This window comes from Hipposideros armiger, unplaced genomic scaffold (assembly GCF_001890085.2).
Source record: "Hipposideros armiger isolate ML-2016 unplaced genomic scaffold, ASM189008v1 scaffold_292, whole genome shotgun sequence".
Taxonomy (NCBI): Eukaryota; Metazoa; Chordata; class Mammalia; order Chiroptera; family Hipposideridae; genus Hipposideros; species Hipposideros armiger.
Window position 1 is genome coordinate 2164012 of NW_017731642.1, and position 23237 is coordinate 2187248.

The 23237-nt window shown below is 36.9% G+C and overlaps 1 protein-coding gene across 1 annotated transcript in view; it reads left to right on the forward strand.

Annotated features, from left to right (window-relative positions):
• FIG4 (FIG4 phosphoinositide 5-phosphatase) overlaps positions 1-23237 on the forward strand; it is a 75153-nt gene that overhangs the window by 21061 nt on the left and 30855 nt on the right. Inside the window, exons 4-14 of the mRNA XM_019658962.1 lie at positions 4758-4914; positions 5359-5409; positions 7571-7719; positions 10708-10836; positions 13137-13237; positions 14607-14769; positions 15184-15281; positions 19187-19320; positions 19987-20103; positions 21922-21967; positions 22623-22771. Coding sequence (XP_019514507.1) covers positions 4758-4914; positions 5359-5409; positions 7571-7719; positions 10708-10836; positions 13137-13237; positions 14607-14769; positions 15184-15281; positions 19187-19320; positions 19987-20103; positions 21922-21967; positions 22623-22771 — 1294 coding nt within the window. The remainder of the gene's footprint in view (positions 1-4757; positions 4915-5358; positions 5410-7570; positions 7720-10707; positions 10837-13136; positions 13238-14606; positions 14770-15183; positions 15282-19186; positions 19321-19986; positions 20104-21921; positions 21968-22622; positions 22772-23237) is intronic.

Consider the following 23237-nt stretch of genomic DNA (forward strand, 5'->3'; position numbering starts at 1 on the left):
GAGGGCAGTGTCACTGGCCCTCATATGTGGGATCTGAACCGGGGCCCTCTGGCGTCCGAAGCCAGTTCTTAACCATCGCGCCACTCGGCCGGCCCTATTAACATTGTTTTGTACACCTAAAGCTAATTAAAAATAAAGTCAAAAGAAAAATAATACATGTGTGAAATGACTAGAATGGTTGTCTTCTATTCTGTGGCTAAAATATTTCCTATGTTAGGAAACATTTTTAGTATTTGTTTTAGTATTATTTGTTAGTATTCTTAATTTGTGAGTAGAATTTTTGCTGGAATGTTTTAGACTGTTATCATGGTTAATTTAGTTCACAACCTATAAGAATCTAGAGCAGTGCTTCTCAACTATCTATAGTAAAGGACCAGATTTTTTCCCACTTACATGTCACAGACCAATACATGATCCTACTGTCCAGAACTTGTCTTCACCCTGGACCACATATGACTCATCACACAAGTTCAATAACTAGCCTATGCCCTGTTTGAAGCAAGTTCATTGATCATGCACTCGGATTTTGTGGCAATCTCAAATTGCTGTAAAGTTTCTAAACTTTTCCTATCAGTTTGTTTACCTGGCTTTTTATGAGCTGGTACCAGAAGTTCATGGACCATCACTGGTCCCTAGACATGGATTGATCCAGTCCTGTAGCTACCTTGCCCATTTCTGACCTGCTCTAATGTTATCTGACAGCCAGCAGGCAGTTTGGGAAATCACTGGGATCAAGAATGTCTTTCACAGAAGTTGCTTTATCTGGTCTAGGGACACGTCGATGGAGTTGGTGGCTGGTGGCCTGCAATCCTTGCAACTAAGCTCCTTTCGATAGCCTCAGGTCTGTGTCTTTTTTCTGCCTGTGTCACCTGTGAGAGGATCCCCTTTTAAGCTGCTTGTACACTGGAGGGAAGTGATAGAAAAAGAAGTTTTATTATTTCTTATATGAGAAGCCGACTAAGGGATGGACTCAGTCATTATTTAAAATTGCACGCTTAGTAACTGATTGCAGGTCTAAGATAATAATGAAAACAATGGCAACATCAAAGTGTGAGCCTCAGACTAGCAAGGGAGCAATAGATTTGGTGTTAGAGAGTCACTTTGGTTCCAGAGGGCGCTGTTGTGTAAAAGCCTGAGGTACCTAGTGGAGGTTTTTCATACTTTGCTGCCAGACTACTATTCTCCCTATAGGCTTTCAAGATAATGACTAGTTGGCATGGTAACTCCACCTCCCTAAAAAGCATATCGCGTTCTTCCCTGTTGATGGGCTGGCGGGTCCTCTCCAGCCACCAGAACTCTATACCACTCCATCCTCTCATATACTTTTTTACATACTTTGCTTGGTGTCCATTTGAAATGACACAGACGTCTCTGTTTGGAGAGAGGGAGATCACTTTTGCATGATGACTGTCACCTAGGCTTCTGGAAGGTAGTGAAACTAGTCTGAGATCAGAAGTACATAGAAGGAAGATGAAAAAACTTGTTCCGATGTTCCATGTGTTAAAGTGATGAATAGCCTGACTCTTGGCAGATGTCTGTGCCAAACTGAAACCTTTTAATTGTTGGCTATCTGTATTTGATTGGAACCTTTTATAAAAGAGAGTGTCACTTCCAATTTGTAGTAAAAAGGAAGTGGCATATACTGAAGGCTTTTTTTTTTTTTTTGCTGGTAGAAAACAGTCTCTTTTGTGCAATATGTTTACTTTCTTTTATACAAATTATAAAGGGAAAGGTAAAATGATATTAGTCTACAGCTAAAAACATAAAATTCAATTGAAATGCAAGTTGAGAGATTATTACACAGATTTTTTTTGTATAAAAAAATAAATATTTAGCAAGAGTAAAAGGGAAAATCATTCATCCTGGAAATATTTGTTACTTAAACCCAATTAGATTCTCTTTTTGAGTGTTTTTATGCTGCTTCTGAGAGCCTTACATTTGTAAGTTTTATTCTTCTAAAAGGATAACTACTTCCTAACTTGCTATTAATGTGATTGCCATCATCTTTTTTTCCTTCCCATTTCTATATCCTTTAGCTTTAGTCAGGGAATTTTTGGCTAGTCTCTAAGGTGAGGAAAGGACTGTAAATGAACATTTTTTAAAAAGTACTTTGTACTTTGTGGCTCTCTAAAATATAAGTATTTTTCCTTGTTTTAATAGCATTTTTTATCAGTAGTATGGCTCATAAACTCCATGAAGCATCTTTCTAATATATTTCAGTTCATTTATGTTAATATATTCAATTACTAGTTTCCTTTTTTTGTCAGCCACAAATAACAACACACAGATAATGGGTATTTTGTCAATTCCAGAACAAAAATTCATAGCACCAAGATCCTAGTTCAGATTTTATAGAATATAACACTCAGAGAGAGAGAGAGAGAGAGAGACAGAGAGAGACAGAGAGAGAGAGACAGAGAGACAGAGAGACAGACAGTAACAGAGAGAGAGAGAGAAAGAAAGAGAGTGTTATAACGAGCATATGCACTTGTGTGCAAAAGAAAGTTCATTTTGAAAGATATTTATGCTAGATATAAGATTCTTGGTTGACAGTTTTTTCTTTCAGTGCTTTGGACATGTTATCTCATAGCCTTTTGGCCTCCATGTTGCTGATGGGAAGTCAGCTGTATATGACTGTATCTGACTAGCCCTGGGGTAAGGAGGATTGGGACCCAGTGTTCTTGAACAGTTATGCTGATGTAGAGCCTCCACTCTATGAGTAGGAGTTGGGTAGAAGAAAGAAGCCCAAATCTCAGCTCTTGCTTAGAATAGAGCTTCTGTAACACAGAGCTGAAGGGAATGAGAAATTCTGGTGGCCTGCACCTACCTCCTGAGCAGAAACCATGGCCCTAGACTGAGAGCTGGGCAGAGAATGGGAAGCACTATCTTCTTGGCTACACCTGCCTGGAGTAGATATTCTGTCACAATGAACTGGAAGAGAGGTATGGAAGGAAAGTAGGTATGATTCAAATGCCACAGACCTTCTGTTCTTACCAAGATTTAGTAGATTTTCTTGAATAAGTGTTTCTCTGTTTGCTAAATGACATTAGAATAATTTCCAGAAACTTTCAACTTAAAAAAAAATAATTGTAATAGATATATATGATGTCAGAGTGGCAATAGATTGGGGGAGGGAGGTTATCACTTTGTGAGGGGTGAAATGTCTAATTATTACATTGTTTTATACACCTGAAACTAAATAAATAAATAAATAAATAAACTGAAAAAAAAATTTTTTTTCACCAGTTATGGTTTTTTCACTGGAGAGAGGGTCTTCTGAACTCCTCATATTGCTAATCTGGGAGTGACCCCCGACCACCACCACCTAGAGAGTTAATTTTAACTCCCAAAGCAAAAGTTCTGGGATTTTGACCAAGACTATATGATAACTAGTGTGTTGCTGAGAATTTAGTGCTGCTGAACATTAACACATATAATCTTTCTTTAATCACTAGTATAGAACATGTGCATTCCAATGATTGGACATAAAATATAGCTTAATAATACTCCAACATTCTTAAAATGCTTAACTATTTATGGGAGATTGCACGAAAGATATGCTATTTACTGGAAATGTTGTTTGGTTTGATCAACCCCTTTTCTTTTCTGGGAACTGGCACCAACTCCCCCTGGCCCATCTAAATCACCTAGGTATTGTATAAATGGCTTCCAATGCAGTGTGACTCTATTGCTTGGCTACAGTTGATTGATCAAGGGCTCGGCACCCAACCCATGTTGGGCCAATCCAAGTCCTTCCCTACGAATTCTGGAATTGAGCTTGATAAAAAAGTCATTCCAGGGAAACTTTTGGATGTAAAACCTAGAGATGTTAGTAGCTCTATTTCCCAGCACATGATCCAGAGAAGTGGAGGAGCCTGGACTGTGGAGAGGGATGAGACTGGAGCACATTCAGAGATGCATCTTGATTAGGTTTTCTTCTGAGGCTCAATCATATTGTTGCCCATTGGTGTCATGGATCACCTCAGTATCCTTCATGTTAAATCCTTTTTTGAAAGCTGGCTTAAGTTGGGTTTAGCCTATAGTAATCAAGAGTCCTTGAAGTTTGTTCTTATTTTTGAGCAACATATTTCAAAATATGTTCCTCAGAATACATATTTATCCATTGGCTAATTTCTTTTTAAAAAAGGGGATGAGGTTTCATAATCAAACAAATCTATGGAGGTGCTTAATCTTTGTCTCTCCTCAAGATTCACAGTGCATGTTAGCACAGTACTATAAGTTTCTGAGAACTTAGGTGGTTTTTACATATTTTTTACTAACACATATGGATTGATTTTACATATATATGTACAAAACATAACATAATATGAAAGTTACAATTTGAGCCATTTTTAACTGTACAGTACAGTGGTGTTAACTGTTTGTACCTTACTGTGCCACAGAGCTCTAGAATTTTACATCTTGCAAAACTAAAACTTATACTCATTGAACAACAACTTTTCTTAATTTTGTACATATTTTTGCTTACAGCACTTCAGTCCTATTTAGAATGAGACTTAATGTAAAAGTGTGAATGAAGGAAATAAAATTGTTTAGAGTGATATTTTTAAGTGAGATAAATGTCATTTTAGATAGTTCTAGAGAATGGTTCTAAGACAACTGAAAATTTGTATGACTGTAAATCATAGAGAGAAATAAAGTATGAAATGTGTCAAAATTATTTCACCTTTTAAATATATTATCTAAAAGCATTACTAAATTTAGGAAACATTATATTTATCTTTTCTGTTCTGTAGGTTTCGTCAGGTTTTTAGAAGGCTATTACATTGTGTTAATAACTAAGAGGAGGAAGATGGCGGATATTGGAGGTCATGCAATATATAAGATTGAAGATACAAATATGATCTATATACCCAATGACTCTGTACGAATTACTCATCCTGATGAAGCTAGGTATGTGCTGGTGGTAACTACTATTTTTTTTTAATATAGTAGACCAATTAGAAAACAGGTCAAAAGATTATAAATGTTATGTTAAAAACACTTTCCAACCTCGAAGCATTTACAAAGCACATTGTAAAAACAAACACAGTATTTACTTCTGTCTTCCCCAAGTCTAAGTGCCCCCCCACCCCCACGTAAGTGCATGACTTTCCCTCTCTGGCATAATCAGTGATGAGGAAAGGATCAAACTATAAGGTTAAGGGTCTCTGAAGGGATGATCAACAGACTTAGAAATTGCTTCAGATGAAATCACTAACCCAGTTATGAATTCCTCAGTTTTAATGAGCATATTTACAAATATAAATGTATATATGAGTTTATGTTAACCTATGAAAAAATAATAGTATTGTATGAATGTAATATGCTTTGATTTTTTTCTTTTTGTTTTTTTAGGTATTTACGAATATTTCAGAATGTGGACCTGTCTAGCAATTTTTACTTTAGGTAAGTTTGAGCTTAATTTTTCTTTTATCAGTCACTTAAATTATTTCCAGGGTATAAAAATGGAATCAGAGGACACAGTATATTTCCTGTGTTCTTTTTTTAAAATGGCCAAATAATATTCCATTGTATATATGTACCACATTTAAGTCTTTAATCCATTTTGAGTTAATTTTTGTGAATGGTGTAAAACAGGGGTCCAATTTTGTTCTTCTGCAGGTGGTTATCTACTCTTCTCAGTGCTATTTATTGAAAAGACTGTCCTTTCCCCATAGAATCTTTTTGGCTTCCTTGTCAAATGTTAGTTGACTGTATATGAGTGGGTTTATTTGGGGACTCTCAATTCTGTTTCATTGTTCTGTGTGTCTTTCTTTTATGCTAGTATCATACTGTTTTGAATGTAGTAGCTTTGTAATAAAGTTTGAAATTAGGAAATGTGATGCCTCCAGCTTTGTTTTTCTTTCTTAGGATTGCTTTGGCTACTAGGGATCTTTTGTGGTTCTATATGAATTTTAGAATTGTTCTTTCTATTTCTGTGAAAACTATCATTGGAATTTTGATAGGGATTGCACTGAATCTATAGATGACTTTGGATAGTATGAACATTTATACAATATTAATTCTTCTGTTTCATGAACATAGGCTATCTTTCCATTTATCTGTGTCTTCTTCAGTTTATTTCATCAATGTCTTATAATTTTTAGCATACAGATTTTTTACCTCCTTGGTTAAATTTATTCCTCAGTATTTTTTTTTTCTGGTGTTCTTGCAAATGGGATTGAAAAACCAACTTCTTAATACAGTTTTTATCCCTGTGAGATTAGATTGCAGTAAATTAATTGCTCTATCAAACAAATGTGGTAAAATTGAATTTCACAGATGAAACAAATCAATTTCAATGAAATTATATAAATAAATTAAAGAAGAAATAATAATTAAAATATAATGGATGAGTTTCTAGGTGCAATTATAACCATCTTAAAATATGACTAAAATACTTTACATATTTTTATAAACCTAAAGAATCTAGATACCTTTTGAAATTATATGCTAAAAAATGAGCTAGAGATACTAAAAATTATTAAGTATGTGAATCAGAATTGTAAAGGGTTTATTTTGGCTTCAAGGCCAAATTTTATTTGCACTGACTATTTGAACTGCTATAATTTCTTGGGTAGCTGTCACTCTCCTAAAACATGTTTCACTGTAATGGCTTGTGTTGTATTCTTATTCCTGTTTTATTACAAAGTCAGTTATTGTACCACCATTAAAAATTAATAGAGTTATTTTAGTTTATAGGTAAACTGGAGTACAGACCCTGCACTATGCAGTAGATATTGTAACATCTGAAGAACTCTATTCAGATACATAGGAGAGTGTGACCCTGTTGTACAAGACCATGAAGTTAGATTGATTTTCTTTTTTTTTTTAAATTGGGGAATTGGGGGAAGGGAACAGCGCTGGGGAATTGGGGGAAAGGGAACAGACAAGTTGCTGTCCTTTTGCTCTTCAGTCTAGTTGTGGAGGATGTTGCTTCACTGGTCCAAGTTGGCACCATCATTGCACTCTTCTCAGGTGAGGCAGATCAGTCGCCGGCTTCTGGATGGCCACTCACGGCGGCTTGAGGGCCGCTCACACTGGCTGCTGGCTACACACAGTAGCCCATGACAACCCACTGCAGCAGGGGCTGCAGCCTACGCCGTCACCTGTGACTCACGGCAGCCCAGCTCCAGGTTGAGCTGTTGTTCAGCATCTTAGCTGTAGAAGGCAGTGTCACTGGCCCTCATACGTGGGATCCCAACCGGGGCCCTCTGGCATCCCAAGCCAGCTCTTAACCAACGTGCCACTCAGCCGGCCCTAGATTGATTTTCAGTGTGAAGCAAGAAATGCACTTTGCAAATCAATGAATGTTTGTTATTCACATTGTATTGTATATGTTATATTTCTAGTCATGCAGATGCCTAAGTCATGCAGTGATTTTTGAATTTCCAATTACATTTATGGTTTACTCTGTTTTACGGTGCTTCCTTTAACAGCATTGCTTTTAAGCAAAGTAACAGGTGCTAAGTAATTTAGTTCACAGTTTTTAATTCCATATGGGAGCCAAGACCCTGAAATATGTTTTGCTTATATAATTCTTATTAAGTTTCAGTTCTGTTCTCAGTTACAGCTATGATTTGTCCCACTCACTTCAATATAATCTCACTGTCTTGCGAATGCCCCTGGAGATGTTAAAGTCAGAAACGACCCAGACTCGCCAGGAGAGTTTCGACATCTTTGAAGATGAAGGATTAATTACACAAGGTGGAAGCGGTAGGTCGTTTTTAGCACATCTAATGTATGTTAATGTGGCCTCCATGAAATGGCACTCATTAAATTCACTCACATTTCCCTCATATTTCTCTATCCCTCATTGCTCTTTGTCCTCACACGAGGCTGTTTCAGATATATGAACTTGACCAATTCATTTTTATAGAGATCATTAATCACTGGATGGTTTTATTTCTAGGCCAGCCAGAAAATGGTATGCTGACATTTTGTAGCAAATTTTCATGCACTTTTTGTGGAATACATTTGGGTCTGCACTTTGGTGAAGTTGAAATGGAGAATTTTGTTTTTAAGTATTAGAAAAGACACACTACTACCGCCTTATTTTCTTTCATAGAGTCCATTTCAGTATGGGCTGAGTTTTAGAAAAAGATTACCATGAGTTGCCTGTTGTGTCCTAGCCATTTACATACAATGTCTCTAATCCCCATAAAAACTGCTCAGTAGGTATAATGCCACTTTTAATGAAATAAAGACTAAGTAGGAAACAGAGTCCTGAGATTAAGTCCACATGGCCAGTGTCCAGAGGAACCAGTGTAGTAGGTCAGAGGCTGTTCTTACTTTGGTCCCAGTTTTACCCCCTGGCCCCTCATAGGCCCTGCTTTTGTCAGGACCACTCGTAGGGTCACTGCAGGACCACTGTGAGACTAGTTCAGGGTGACACTGGAGATCCTGGACTAACCAGTCCCACAACAGAACTGGTATCTTTATCCCTAGGTATTTGGGCTGGTCTAGAACTCTAAAGCCAGAGGCATTGCTAAAGTGAATGTTGTGAAGGAATCATTTCAAACATAGCTAAGGCAGTTGAGCTGAAGTATACTTACTTTGGAAGCGTAATAAGTCAACAGTGTCTTGGGCACCTTGCTCAATGCAATTTAAATGATAGTGATGAGCATGTCGGTGCAGGAGGTAGAATGCAATCTAAAGTTCCAGAAGGTTTGTCCTTGTAGGACACACAAGAAGAGGCTGTGCTCTAGTAGCATTTTGCCGAAGGTTCTGATCCACTCTTAAGAAGATTTAGACTATTACTTAAACTGAATGCCATCTTTGTCATTGCCCTTGACTCTTGATTATCACTTGAGCTAAGGTCAAGCCCAATGCACCCTCCCTATCCCAGAACAGCTAGATCACATAAATTTGCCCTTATTCAGAACCTGAATTGTAATGTATACTACTAGAGACAGGTAGAGAGTAAGATAATGTGTGCCTGAATATTTGCTTGCCTCATTTCTTCTAAATATCACCTTTAGTAATAGAAAAGCTAAAAGGATGATTAAATTTTCATCTCAGATATGAATTTTAATATCTGTTCTGGGTCTGAATTAAGCCTCTGAAGCTACTTATTTTTGAACTATCACTAGAGCAATTCTACTTAATAGATATGAATAACAGTGTGTGTTAGGTTTTTATAGCTGCTATAACAAATTACCACAAACTTAGTGGCTTAAAACTATATAAATTTATTATCTTACAGAAGTCAGAAGTCCAAAATAGGTCCCAGTAGACTAAAATTTGGATGTCGGCAGGGCTGCATTCCTTTCTTGAGAACTTAGGGGAAAGTTTGTTTTCTTGTCCTTTCCATCTTTTAGAGGCTGCCTGCATTCCCTGGCTCCTGGCCCCCTTCCAGTTTCAAAGCCAGCAACGGCCCACTGAGTTTTTTTCCAAATTACATCACTATGGTACCCACACTCCTCTCTTCCTCTTCATTTATAAGGATGCTATATGATTACATTGGGCCTACCTGGATAATCCAAATAAGTCTCTCTATCTCAAGTTTACCTGATTAGCAACCTTAATTCCATCTGCAACTTTAATTCCTCCTTGTTATGTAATGGAACATATTCATAGGGCTGGTGATTAGGACATAGACACCTTTTTGGGGAATGGGGGACATTATTCTCCTGCCACACAGAGGGAAACTGACAGGAAACAGAGTGAGGTTAGAAGGTATGGGGATAGGTAGACAAGGAAAATAATACATTTTTTAATTAGTCAGGCAGCGTATTAGTCATTTTGCATATGTTATTTAATCTGAACACTATCTCTGAGGTGAGTAGTAGTCATCATTTTACAGTTTGGAAAATTGATATTCAGAGATGTTAAGTAACTTGCCGAAGATCACAGAGCTGGTAAGTAGCATAGACAGGACTCCAATCCGTGTCTGTATTATACATGCTCTGTGTAATGCATTAAAAGGACAAAGGAGGTTCAGTTTTTATGACGCAAATCAAATGTATTTGTCATAGTATATAAACACTCTTAGCATATCAAGTTTTGAGAAGAAATATAGTATTGATTGCCTGCTATCCAGAACTGTTATAACCTTTTAAACCATTATTATAAATATACTTACTTTGCATTTTATATAACTTTTGTAAAACTCATTGATGTTTAATAAATGTATCTGGATATGCTGAAATCATGTTCAATAAAATTAATTTCTTTATGTACAAAAGGCCTGATCTACTAATAACTACCACCTATGGAAATATCAGTAAGCACTTTATGTGCATTATCAACCTATTTCATCTTTATGACAACCACATGATACAGGTACAGGTGAGGAAGCGGGGGCACTGAGAAACTAAGTAGCACTCCTAGTCACACCTGTCACCCTGCTGATGCGGTCAGAGCCAGGATTTGCACCCAGGTGCTCTGACCCCAATGGGTGCTCCCAGCCACTGATTGCTCTGTGCTGTCTCTCGGCCTTATTCGTGTATTTGTACATGAGTCCTTAATTTCCCTGTTGTTTTCTTTTCTCTTAGGTTAAAAACTCACAGATCAGAAAATGTGTTTATTCTTTGTACAGAATCAGCACAGTGTTCTGGGTGATATGAATGATATCCACTGAAAATGGCAGTGCGATTAATCAGGCATCTCATTTTGAAGTTAAAAATGAAAGTCTAAGATCTTAAAAATGAGTTGAATATCAGCCAATTTCCTTATCTTTCTGATACCAATTTTTTTTTTCAGGCGTATTTGGGATCTGTAGTGAGCCTTACATGAAGTATGTGTGGAATGGTGAACTTCTGGATATAATTAAAAATACTGTGCATCGTGACTGGCTGTTGTATATTATTCATGGATTCTGTGGACAGTCGAGTATCCTTTTTTTAAAAAAAATAAGATACATATTATTAAACTTATACTGTAGCAATTTGTAGAAAGCTATATATGAATTATAAGATTATACTTATGATGCTAGGTACCCATGGAAAATTTACCCATTATGCCATGTAGTAGAAATACAGAGAGGAGTGCAGATCACTTGAAGAGATCTATTATGTATGCAGAAAGATAAATAATAAGGAAGAAGATGCAGTGTGAATAGTAAGTTGTATAGGTGCTAAGTATCATTCTTACCTGAAAGAGGGAGCAGAATCACTGACAGGTGGGGCGGATAAGACAGGCTCATAGGAAAAGTCAAACTTGGCCTGGGCCCTAAACAAGTCAGGCCTTAGAAGTGAGCAAGGAGCAAGATCATGGGTTGGGGAAGCACCATGGGTATAGAGGTGGAAGAGTTTATGGGAGTGTTCTCATGGCTTGTGTTAAAAGTTCCTGGAAGGTACAATGTAATGGGAAGGAGACTGGTAGGGGGGAGTCACATTGCCAGTTACTGGGTGGCTTTGGTGGTCAGACTAAGGACTTTGGGTTTGGTGCTAGAACTTTTGAAAGTTTTTCAAGAGGGTCATTTACAAAGGAGAGCTGAGTAATCTTGAGTTGACGGCCATTTTTAAGCTGGATAAAATAAAATGAGACTAGAACAAGGGATGTGGGTTAGGAAAAATATTACAGTGGTTCAGACATAATGTAATAAAGGATTTAATTGGAAAGGGGCATAATAGATTCAATAGAAGTAGCCTTGGGTTAAGCTGAAGAGGTCAATTTTATAAATATTTTTTTCCCTTTTATTGAATTTCTAGCTATGTTGAAACCTTTCAAGAAATTTCTATTATGAGGCCTATGAACGCAAGCATATACTTTCTAGAAGTGGCATTCGGTTTTTCCTATCCCTTTTTGAGATCAAGCATTGCGTTTGAGCACCTAGCATGTTTTCTAGTTGATAGTCTTCCTTGTGTCTTAGATTTTTAAAGACCTATAGTGAAAACTTTAAAAGAGTAGTTGTTTTGAGACCGGTAAGTGGGTGACTGTGATTGATCAATATGCTTTCTTGCACTGGAGCATTTGGGAGGAGCAGACTCAAAGGCTACAGCAGGAGAGGTTACCCTTAAAAAACACCAGTGCTGCCTTCCTGGTGGCAAGGAGAGGAGGAGAGGCTAGATGAACACAGTGGAAGTTTGAAATGAAGATGAGTGAGATTCATGTGCTACACTTGAAAATCAGGCTTATTACTTTATAATCATTTTCAACAAATGACTGGTGTTATCTGCTTGATCATTCACTGAATAATGAGATTTGGCCCTGAATTACTGTTTCCATTTCCAAAAGTAAAATCTACCTGAAATGAACACAAGGTTTTTACTACCAAGGACACCAAAAAGAATGTAAAAAACTAGTTTCTAAAGGCAATTTCTATAAGGTAGTTCTAGACTGTTTAATCTTGCCAAGAACTAACTCAGGACCTGGCATATATTGAGCACAACAAATATTTGTTTTTATGAAGTAGTGAATAGCACTGTAGATTAAATTTGAAAGCTCATTAGTTCAGATGATGAATCTAGTCTCCTAGTTTATCAAGCATTTAGTGAATTCTGGAAGTCTATATGATGATAAAAGTAATTACGATTTATTGAACGTTTACTACAGGCCAGGCACTAGTTTTACACACATTTCCTAACCTAGTCCTCCTAACTGCCTAATAAAATTAGTGATGTTATTAATACTTATATTATAAAAGGTATAAGAATATGGAACAGGCTTAGAAAGTTAAATGAGGTAATAGAACTAATATGCTGTGTGTTGGTTAACAGTTCACAGTGTTCAGTGTCTGCAGTTAGGTGACACATTTGGAGTGTTTTAAACTCACTTCATTCCCTCAGTGTTATATATTGCTTTATAATTGAAATAGCCTGTTAGGTGACATATGTTCTTTTTGAGAGGTGTGTGATCCCTGAAGACTAAGGAAGGTTTAGTTGTACCTGTTTACATCCTTTAGATGGCTATAAGGAGAGACCAGGTCTTCCCTTGTTTGGTAACCTTCCACCTGGTTACCATTTCCTCTGAAATTCTTAGAAACCACCCCTTAGGGAAGCCTTTTTTTGCCTTAAATACCTGCACAAATCGAAGAATAGTTGGATCCAATGCTGTTCATTCTCGGGTGGAGCTTGTTGGTGTTCTTTAACCCACTCAAGATCTGCTTAAATATGTATTTAAGGTATAATGATCCTCTTGGTTTGGTGTGACTGTCATGAATGCTAAACAACTTTAACTTGATTTCTAAGAGCTGTTGATCTATGGACGACCAGTGTATGTCACCCTCATAGCTAGAAGATCCAGTAAGTTTGCTGGGACCCGTTTTCTCAAGAGAGGTGCAAACTGCGAGGTAAGATGGAGAAACCACAGCGCTGCTGGCATTTTAACCTTTTACTCAGCTTTGCTGACAGATGAAGCACAGTAGAATTATAGAAAGTGGAATGTCTTAGTTTGGGACATTATCAAGGGAATAATTTTCCAAAGTATCTGCAACTTGTGAGAAATATGACTAATAAATATACAGATGTTCTGAAGAATCAGCTATCTTAGAATGAGTTATGCAATGCCTTACAGAGTTATGAAATGTCTAATGTTTTGGAGGATGAGCCATTTCTGTAATATATGAAAAAATGTAGTACATATTTAGTGTAGAGACTAAAATAGCAAAGCACCTCCACCCCAGGAATAAGTGGAGGGGAGCACTGTTGTTGGGAACGCATCCATGATAAGACTAAGGAGAGCACAGCATGGGAAACCTTTTCCCCTCTGCTTTGGTTTGGCCCACGAGAGACTCCTTTTTCTGTTCACCACCAGAAAATAACAAAAATTCATTTTTCCTGCCATCAGTCATATAATCCCCATTGAGCTCTCCATCTGTTTGCAGTAGACACTATTTGAGTCTTAAGCAGATGTGTGATTGAGTAGACAGATTGAGTGAGACACTGGGTTTTGATCCTGGCTTAAAATAGCAACATTGTTCTTAGAATTATGTCAATAATGAAAATAGTTGTAACTTTAAATAATTGCAAAGTTGTGCTTTAAAAAAAATCAGAATTTTGTAGCTATATTATTTACTTTCCCATATTCAAAGGATAACCAAACAGACATGTTGTTAATGCCTCTAAAATCATTCTTTGTCATATCCATATATACTTTTTTTAGTAATTATTTATTTTTTTCAGTTACAGTTGACATTCTAATATTTTACATTAGTATAGCATAGTGGTTAGACATTTATATAATTTATGCAGTGATCCATATATGCTCTTATAAGTAAAGCTACCTCAAGACCCTTTTTTCCTTCTGTCCATCAGGCATTATTTGAATCTCATTCTCATCCTTTCATTCCTTCTTGGTATTCAGAAGCAGATTTTTATATTCCACTGGTCTTCCTAACCGCCTATGTAATATATTTTCATGTAATTGTTTTTCTTTTCTCTCTCTCTCTGCCATTTATATCAGTCAAGCTGTTCTCTACCACTTGTGTTAGTAGCTATTTCATTTTATTTTTTCCTAGTCTTTTCTCTGCTATTTTAAGCTGCCTTCCTTTATTACATTTTAATGGTTTTCCTTTTCTAATGTGCACATTGAATATTGATCAACATTTATGTCTTTTAAAACATTAAAAATAAGAATTATAATTTCATTGCATACTTGAAATGTTTTCCCTGAAAAATTCTAAGAACATAAAATATCTTTAAATGTACCTTTCTTTTCAGGGTGATGTTGCTAATGAAGTGGAGACTGAGCAAATACTCTGCGATGCTTCTGTGATGTCTTTTACTGCAGGAAGTTACTCTTCTTATGTGCAAGTTAGAGGATCAGTTCCTTTATACTGGTCTCAGGACATTTCAACCATGATGCCTAAACCACCTATTACATGTGAGTGTAACAGTATTTTTAATAGTAATTCTTCTTTACTCACATTTATAGATAATGGACTGTTGTCACAGAAATCTCATAAATGCTTAGGTTTTAATAAAGTTTTTGTACTGGAAAGATAATTTGGAAGAGGGACTTCTATTTTCATGCAATAACTTTATTTTTTTCTTTAATTTTGGCTGCTAGTAAATTATTTATATTTCACTTCAGAAATGTAAGAATCATTCACATTCAATATAGACATGAAAAGTGAGTGTCTGATAAGCTCGAGAGGAATTTTGGAAGTGAATCTACTAGAAGATTAGTTGAATTCCATCTCTTTAAACATTAAAAAACTAAACAAAATTCTATACTCCTTTTATTCTTGCTTTATAATGTTCATGCTGACATCTGTTCATCTTTTTTCCTCCTCAGTGGATCAGGCAGATCCATTTGCACACGTGGCTGCCCTTCACTTTGATCAGATGCTTCAGAGGTTTGGCTCCCCCATCATCATCCTGAATTTAGTGAAGGTATGCCGTGCTCACCTGTCTGCTTATGAAGTTCAGCCACACTAGACAGCCTCTTCCTCGGCACAACAGGGTTCCACGAGCTTGTGTTACCTCTTCCCAGAGGAAAGACCTGTAGACCTATCATGCTGTGATGGCTCACTGTGTCGGGTGTCTGAGCCCACTGTCCTTTGGCCTCAGATTGCATGTGACCTTTTCCCTGGATATCTGGGAGAATCAATGGTATGTTTCCAAGGGAAGAGAGTGATGCAGTCTCCTGATTTCCTTGGGATAACCAGGTATGGGTGAAATTCTGCTTTCGTTTCCAGGACAGCTTAGAGAAGGAAGCATGGAGATCAAACAAGGCTAAGCCACAGCCTAGCCTTGACATCGCCCTTCCCTTGACAATCAGAAGACCTCCTGGGCAAGTTACTATGTAACAATAGGATCTAAAGGCTAGATTCAGAAATTTTAGTGAACGGCATCACCATCCATCCACCTGAGTAAACCGGAAACCTAGGAATCCAGCCTGACATCATCCTCTCCCTCATCTTAAATCCAGCCCATCGCCCAGTCTACTGCTTCCATCCACTTCTCTCCATCTCTCCCACACCATCCTAGTGTAAGCCAGGGTCACCCCTTTTCTGGATAATTATCCAGTCGTCCTCTAGTACTGATTTTATCCTTGTACCAATCCATTTGTTCTCTATGTTGAGGTCAGGATAATCTTTTCAAAACATAAATCTGATCGTGAGCCTCTCAACCATGCAAAACCCTGAAGTCCTTATAAGGTGGGGGTAGTTAGAACCAGCAGTCTGGAAATAGGACAGGTTCTGGATGAGCAAGGTGGGAGGCAGAGGAGTTACCTATGGTGATGAATTGGTCTAAGATGGGAGGCTGAGAGGATGACTTCACTGTACTCACACTGTACTGCCCAGGGTGGGGGCAGAGGCTGGGGTGGGAAGGAAGGCTGGGAGCCATTTGTTAGGAGAGGACCGTGGAACTAAATGCACAGGTTCAAAGGAGCAGGCTGTGTGTGTGTGTGTTTTAAATCAAGACTTTGGAAGTACGTGGGCTGAGAGTGGCCAGGCGATGGGGAGGACGGAAGTGAGGGGGGAAGCCGTGGACGATGAGGCAGTCAGCTTCATTTCTTCCTCTGTTGTTCTTTGGTTTATGTAATTATTGCATCCTACCAGGGACTGACTTTGCAAAACAAATCATTCAGATATTAACTATATCATTTTCTAGACTTGTTCACATTATTTCAGAAGTTTCATTTTCATATCTCTCTCCTTGTTAAAAGAGAATAATGTAAGGCAATGTAGCTGGATAACCTGTAACCTCAGCCTACTATAATACACATAATTGAAAAATTAAAGTAGGAAAACTCTAAGAACAAAAACCTTCATGAGCACTTTTCTAGTAAAGTGTAGAAAATATTTTTTAGTATAGAAATAAATTATTGCTAAAGCACTAAATTACAAGGTGTCTCTGGAATATAAACTTTAAGCTAAATTAGTGAATCTTTGTCATGTTTTACAGAATCCTTACAGTGTGGTTAAAAGCTGTGGTCAAATGGAGATTCAGTCTACGATGTTTGAAATAATTCTCTATTAAATGTGCAGATTCAAAAATAATATTTGATACATGTGATTGTAAGGTATTCTTGCCCAGATTTCTCAAATCTACATTTATTTTTTTATATTTAAAGGCCAGTCAGTGGATTTTAAAACTACTTGTTTATTGTTCTATTGTCATAAAAATACTGCAATAACTAGAGATTAACTAGAGAATAGTTGGAAGGTTAAGTTGCTGTTTTGAGGAATAGAAAAAAAATATTTGTTGTTGTTTTTGTCATTAATTATTTTGTATTCAGAGGATAAAAGAAGATGTTTATTCAGCTGACTTGGAAGAAATCAGTAATTTGTGATTAAAGAGTCAAAGAATGAGTGTGTGTGGAATGATACCGAGGGATATTTACTCTTTATTCTGCCTCCTTATGAAGTTACTAATGTGAAATACTTTTCTTGATTTATTTTCTTTTTTATCCTGTGTTGTGAACCCCACCCCCACAATTGTGGAAGTCTCAGGCACTGGTTGACAGACATTTTGCAGCAATCTGTATGTCTTCCATGCTGCTACTATATCAATAGGAAGTCAACCTGGGATCAGGCATAACTGTACATAAGAGGGGGCCATTGATGGCCATTAAGGGGTCTTTGAACCCTTTGAGATGATATGCAAAATCACTTGTATATGTTTATGTGAAGGTTTCATTTGGTTGTGAAAGGGGTCTGTGACTCTACATGGTGGACTAACTAGTCTACTAGCACTCATCCATTATGGGCAGACAATGCATAAAGCCGATTCTTTACACAGAGATGATCGAAGGTTGATTTAGTAACCATTTTTCTCCATCTCATAAAATGTCAGATTTGATTTCAAAAAGTTTTTGTTTCCCTACTTGACTTAAAGTGCTTTTGAAAAAATACCACTAAGAGTAGTGTCAGAGAGTTCACTGCCTATGTTTTCTTCTAGAAGTTTTAATGGTTTCAGGTCTTATACTTAAGTCTTTAATCCATTTTGAGTTTCTTCTTATACATAGAGTAAGGAGTTGGCCCAATTCCTTTTTTTGCATGTATCTGTCCAGTTTTCCCAACACTATCTAACCACTATTCTGTACATCTGAAACTAATATAAAATAATATTGAATGTCAACCGTAACTGAACAAATAATTAAAAAACTAAAGTGTTTTTGAGAAAAATTCCAGTACATAATTTAATTATCTCAGATGTTAAAATAAGCTAAATATATGTTCATCCTAAACTGATATAACACTGTTTTTAATCAGCTCTTTTCTAATTCCTCCATTTGATTTATTCAGCTGTGCAAAATGGATACCCTTTTTTGTTTCCATAGTGGTTATCCAATTACATTCTTGACAACTGAAAAGTAATCATCATGATTGAAAATATCTGAGATCTATTTTGCTGCCAGCAATAGTGTCTCAACACCATGTCAGTGTCACTGTTGCTGAATTAACTGTTTCTCTTTGTTTCTAAGTAAAGGCTGGTGCAGGATAACAATAAAATAGTTAATTGTTATTCACCCTTACTATGTGCCAGATGCTCTAATACGAAATTATCATGTTTTATCCCATTTAAACCTCACATGAGTGCTGTAAGGAAGATACCATTGTTAGCCCATTTTGCAGATGAAGACATGGAGGCCTAGGACAGTTGGCCAGTAAGTGGCAGAGCCAGCATTCCAGCCACAGAGCTGTCCAGTCAGGCACTAGCCCCCCTTGAATGAGAGGTGGTATAATATCTAAGGAGGTACAGCAGGCAGAAGGTGAAGTGTAGACATGAACACCTCTCAACTTCAGTTTACTCACCCATAGCATAAAAGGGAAAAAGGACCTGCCTTGGCTACCTCACAGGATATTTTACGAGAGTCAAATTTTAAAACACACGGAGGCTGCGAAAGCACTTTCTACAATGCCGGTTTGGGGATTATCCATTGACCTATTTGATCTCTGCCTGGTCTGTAGCTGACTGGACCTGTGGGTTCCCTTCTTCTGGTCCTTGGGGATTCTCCTCTGCCAGAGTGGGGTGTGGGCCTGTGTAGGCTGGGACCCGTGCAGGGTGAGCTGAGCTTGGAGCTGCAGCAAGTTACTGGGAAGAGACCTGATCTGATCTCCTTGAGTCGTTAAAGCTCATTATCTGTTGACTTTAATTCAGTGACATATTTATTTCTTTGCATTTATATGATTTTAATTTTGGTAGGTAGGTTTCATTTCAGTATATTTAAGACTTAGGCTTTTGTCTTAGCTGAAAAGTAAAAATGTTAAGAGTCTATTCTTCTGATTTAAGGTAATTAGAACACTGAAGGTAATTAGAATACTGAAAATGTTTAATTCTTTGTAAAGGAACGAGAGAAAAGAAAGCATGAGAGAATTCTCAGTGAAGAACTCGTAGCTGCTGTGACGTACCTCAACCAGTTTTTGCCTCCTGAGCACACTATTATTTACATCCCTTGGGACATGGCCAAGTACACCAAAAGGCAAGTAGATGTATGTCTGGTGGGGATGTTTTCCTTTTCTTGTGATGTAAGATAGTAGGAAGCTGATCTCTATGGTAAAGTATTGTTTTGCATTTAACTCGTACTTTTTTCTAAATCACTTTATGTGGTTAGATACACACACACACACACACACACACACACACACGCACGCGCACACACACACACGCACGCATGCACGCGCATGCACATACTTTCCCAGAGTATAACAAGTTTGATTACAGGTTGGTGCCGTTTATATAAATGTATTGTCCAGTGTTTTCTTCCCCTGCCACACACACTGTGTGTTGTGCTCTCCTCACAGTCATTTTCTGAATGCATATTGACGTGACTGACTTGACTCCTGAGGAGTGAAAGGCTTTGGGAAAAGCTCTTGCAGGGATGTAATGAGCCAAGATTAAGGCTTACCAATAGTTGATATTAAGTTAAAGGCCCTTCATGTCTCTTTGTACCAAATCTTGTTAGTTATTGAGTATACATTACATTCTAAAAATTGTTACAATGTCCCAACTGTGTACACACCAGAGATTTTGAAAATTAAATTTCTAAATATCATTACTATAGACTTTATTTGCTTTAGATGTAAGGATAAATATGAATTAAGACTTGGGTTCTTCCTACTTTCCTAATTCTTCCTTCTCTCCTCAGCAAGCTGTGTAATGTTCTTGACCGACTAAACGTGATCGCAGAAAGTGTGGTGAAGAAAACAGGTTTCTTTGTAAACCGCCCCGATTCTTACTGTAGCATTTTGCGGCCAGATGAAAAGTATGTATAGTGTTTAAAAGCTTAAAATTAATTAAGACTTGCTCTGTGGATAAAAATATCCTAAATATAAGCAGTTTGTACTAGTTGGAAGATGGATGAATTTTTTTCCTTTGGGGAGACAAGACAAGATGCTCTTGTGACTGTGTAATGAGCATCCACTGTGGGCATGAGATTTCCTCAGATGGAAACCATGGAATCTTTATCTCTTGCTTCATGGAGTAAATATTACATAAAATACTTTTGTAAAAAAAATTTCTGCAATGAATTATACTTTTTAGTATTAAATAAGCGCAGGAAATTGTTTTTTTCTTTAGACTAAATACTAACATGTTAATGAAAATAATATTTATCATTGTTATTTGCTATCGTTATTTGTATAGTTATTAGCTCACAGATCTTCACTACTACTTTGTGAGTTTCTTCAGATCAAAGATCTGTGCTTTATCTTTTAAGGAATCAATATATATTTCTAGCATTTTATTTTCAGTTAACAAACTTAACTGTAATGGTAAAAAAAAATAAAAGCAACAACCAACCAACTACTAGTGTGTATATCTTTAGAAGTAACCCTTTGGTTACCGTTTGAATTTTAGGGCACCTGTGATAGCAGGGGTTCCCAAGACCACTCCCAGGCTCAGTGATTCACCAGGAGAACTCAAAGAACTTGGCATATTGTACTCATGGCTATGACATATTACGGTCAAAGGATACAAAGCAGAATCAGCAAAGGAACTAGCCACTGGGCGAAGTCCAGAGGAAATCAGGCGCAAGATCCCAGAGATCTCTCCGAGTAGAGTCACACAGAACACACTAATTGCTCCAGCATATGTGAAATCTTGCCAGCCAGGGGAGGTTATTAGAGACTCAGTGGCAGGATTTTTTATTGGAGGCTGGTCCCATAGGCAGCCTCTGCCTGGCATGTACCAAGATTCCAGACTCCCAGAAGGAAAGAGGGTATTCTTTAAAACCATGTTGTTTCTAGAGACAGTTAAGTCACAGTGAGCCCCTCTTATCTGTTCTGGGGATGGTGGGAACCCAAGTTCCCAGATGCACTCCCTTTCTGAGGGTAGCAGTTAGGCCTGCTATGTTAGCTGTTTTCTACACTGCATCTTTTAAATAATCAAAATAAAATATTAATGTCATTATACAGTACTTAGAACGTATCCCCATGCAGTCATTAGCACATGGAGAACATAAGTAGGAACATAATAAGGAAGTCTGCAAAAACAGCCTGAGGACACAGCACGAAATGGAATAAAGTACTAATATTTCTAAGAAAACAAAACAATAACCAAAGGAATGTGACAACGTTCCATGAAGAAAAACTGGAGGAGCTAGAGAATCCTAATGTTGAGGGTAGAAGGATAAGGGTTGGAAGATTTTATTAGAAAGATGCCCTGCAATTACTATTCATGTCTGTAGCAACCAAGCAAGAAATGGGCTTGAATTCAAGCAATGGCGATTGTGGTTGAACCTGGGTGACAAAATGCCAGGGTGTGGGGCACTGGGACAAGTTCAGATGCTGCTTTCCTGGGCTGTCTTTGAGGAGAGCATGGATAGCATGCTATCTCGGTTATCTGCATATTCACTTACCAGAAAGAAGGGACGTAAGCAGAACCAGCTGATTTAGGCGCAGTTAGCTCTATTACTTTGGTTCTTAAAAGTACCAAAAATGAATATAGATTATGCTACTAAAACTTTTTATATACCTGAAACTAATATAATATTGTATGTTAGCTATATTTTAATAAAAATCTTTAAAAATAAATAAATAAAACCACTAAAATTTTTTTTTAAAGCATGTATTTTTAAACACAGGTGGAATGACCTAGGAGGATTTGTGATTCCCACTGGTCGCCTGCAGGTATAGACATTATATTAATAATGAATAAAATCTGTATCCACAGTGTATGATGGTTTCTGAGAGCAACTATGGGGAGACATTCTTCTTATTTCATGCAAAATTATTAATCATTTGAGAATAATTCTTAAAAGCACTCCTACAAAGGATGTGCAGCTAAAATAATAATGGCCCATGGATTTTTTTCTATATATTATAAATTTTATTAGAAATAGAAACATAAACAGAAATGTAAAAAGAATAAGTTAGGAGGACTTTGGACAATGAGCCAGGTATAATCACTACATTTACTAATTATGCTTTAACAGTGATCTATATAGTCTCAACCTCTGAATATTTGGTTTGCACAGTAAAGGAGATATATCAGAAAAAAAGCACATATTTTACTAATTGGTACATGTTAGCTATGTGTTTTATCTTCTTAAACTAAAGAAGAAAATTCAAATATAGACTAGAAAGTGTAATGATACTGTTGTAGCAATATTAAGTGAGCAACAAATATGACCTTTTGTAATTTAAGAAGTGTTCATCATTATTTGTTCAGGAATAATATCCACCCTACCAGTTTTCTTCTACTTCTTAAAGAAAATAAATCTAAGTCTGGAAGTCGTTTTGGTGACTGAATACTGATTGAAAGTCTTATGGTATTTCTCTTTAGACTGGTGTTCTTCGAACCAACTGCGTGGACTGTTTAGATCGCACCAACACAGCACAGTTCATGGTGGGAAAATGTGCTCTGGCTTATCAGCTCTATTCCTTGGGATTGATTGACAAACCTAATCTGCAGTTTGATACAGATGCAGTCAGGTAAGCCTAATTTTCTGCCTTTTGAATGCTGGTAATTACAGAAAGCAAACCTGATTAATTATTATAAGGACTTTTATGAAATTGTTTCTACTTTAGCTTCTCAGAAATCATGTTACTAATTATTCAAGTTAATTCTGTAATAAATATTTCTATTAAAGACTTACGTGTTGCTGCTATGTTTTTTTTTGTTTGTGTTAATTATCAGTAAACACTGTGTTCTTTGGATAAATCTGAAGTGCTTTAGATAAATCCAAACTAGTGGGATTTTTAAGAAACAAATCCAGCCTATTGGGAAAAAAAGTAATTGATTGATTAAAATTTGATTCTTCATTAAGGGTTGGTTTCTTCACTATCCATTGGATCCATGGCATTGCATGAAGTACTGTTTCTTTTTCTTTTTTTATTAGTTTCAGGTGTACAAAACAATGTAATAGTTAGACATTTACGCCCCTCACAAAGTGATAAC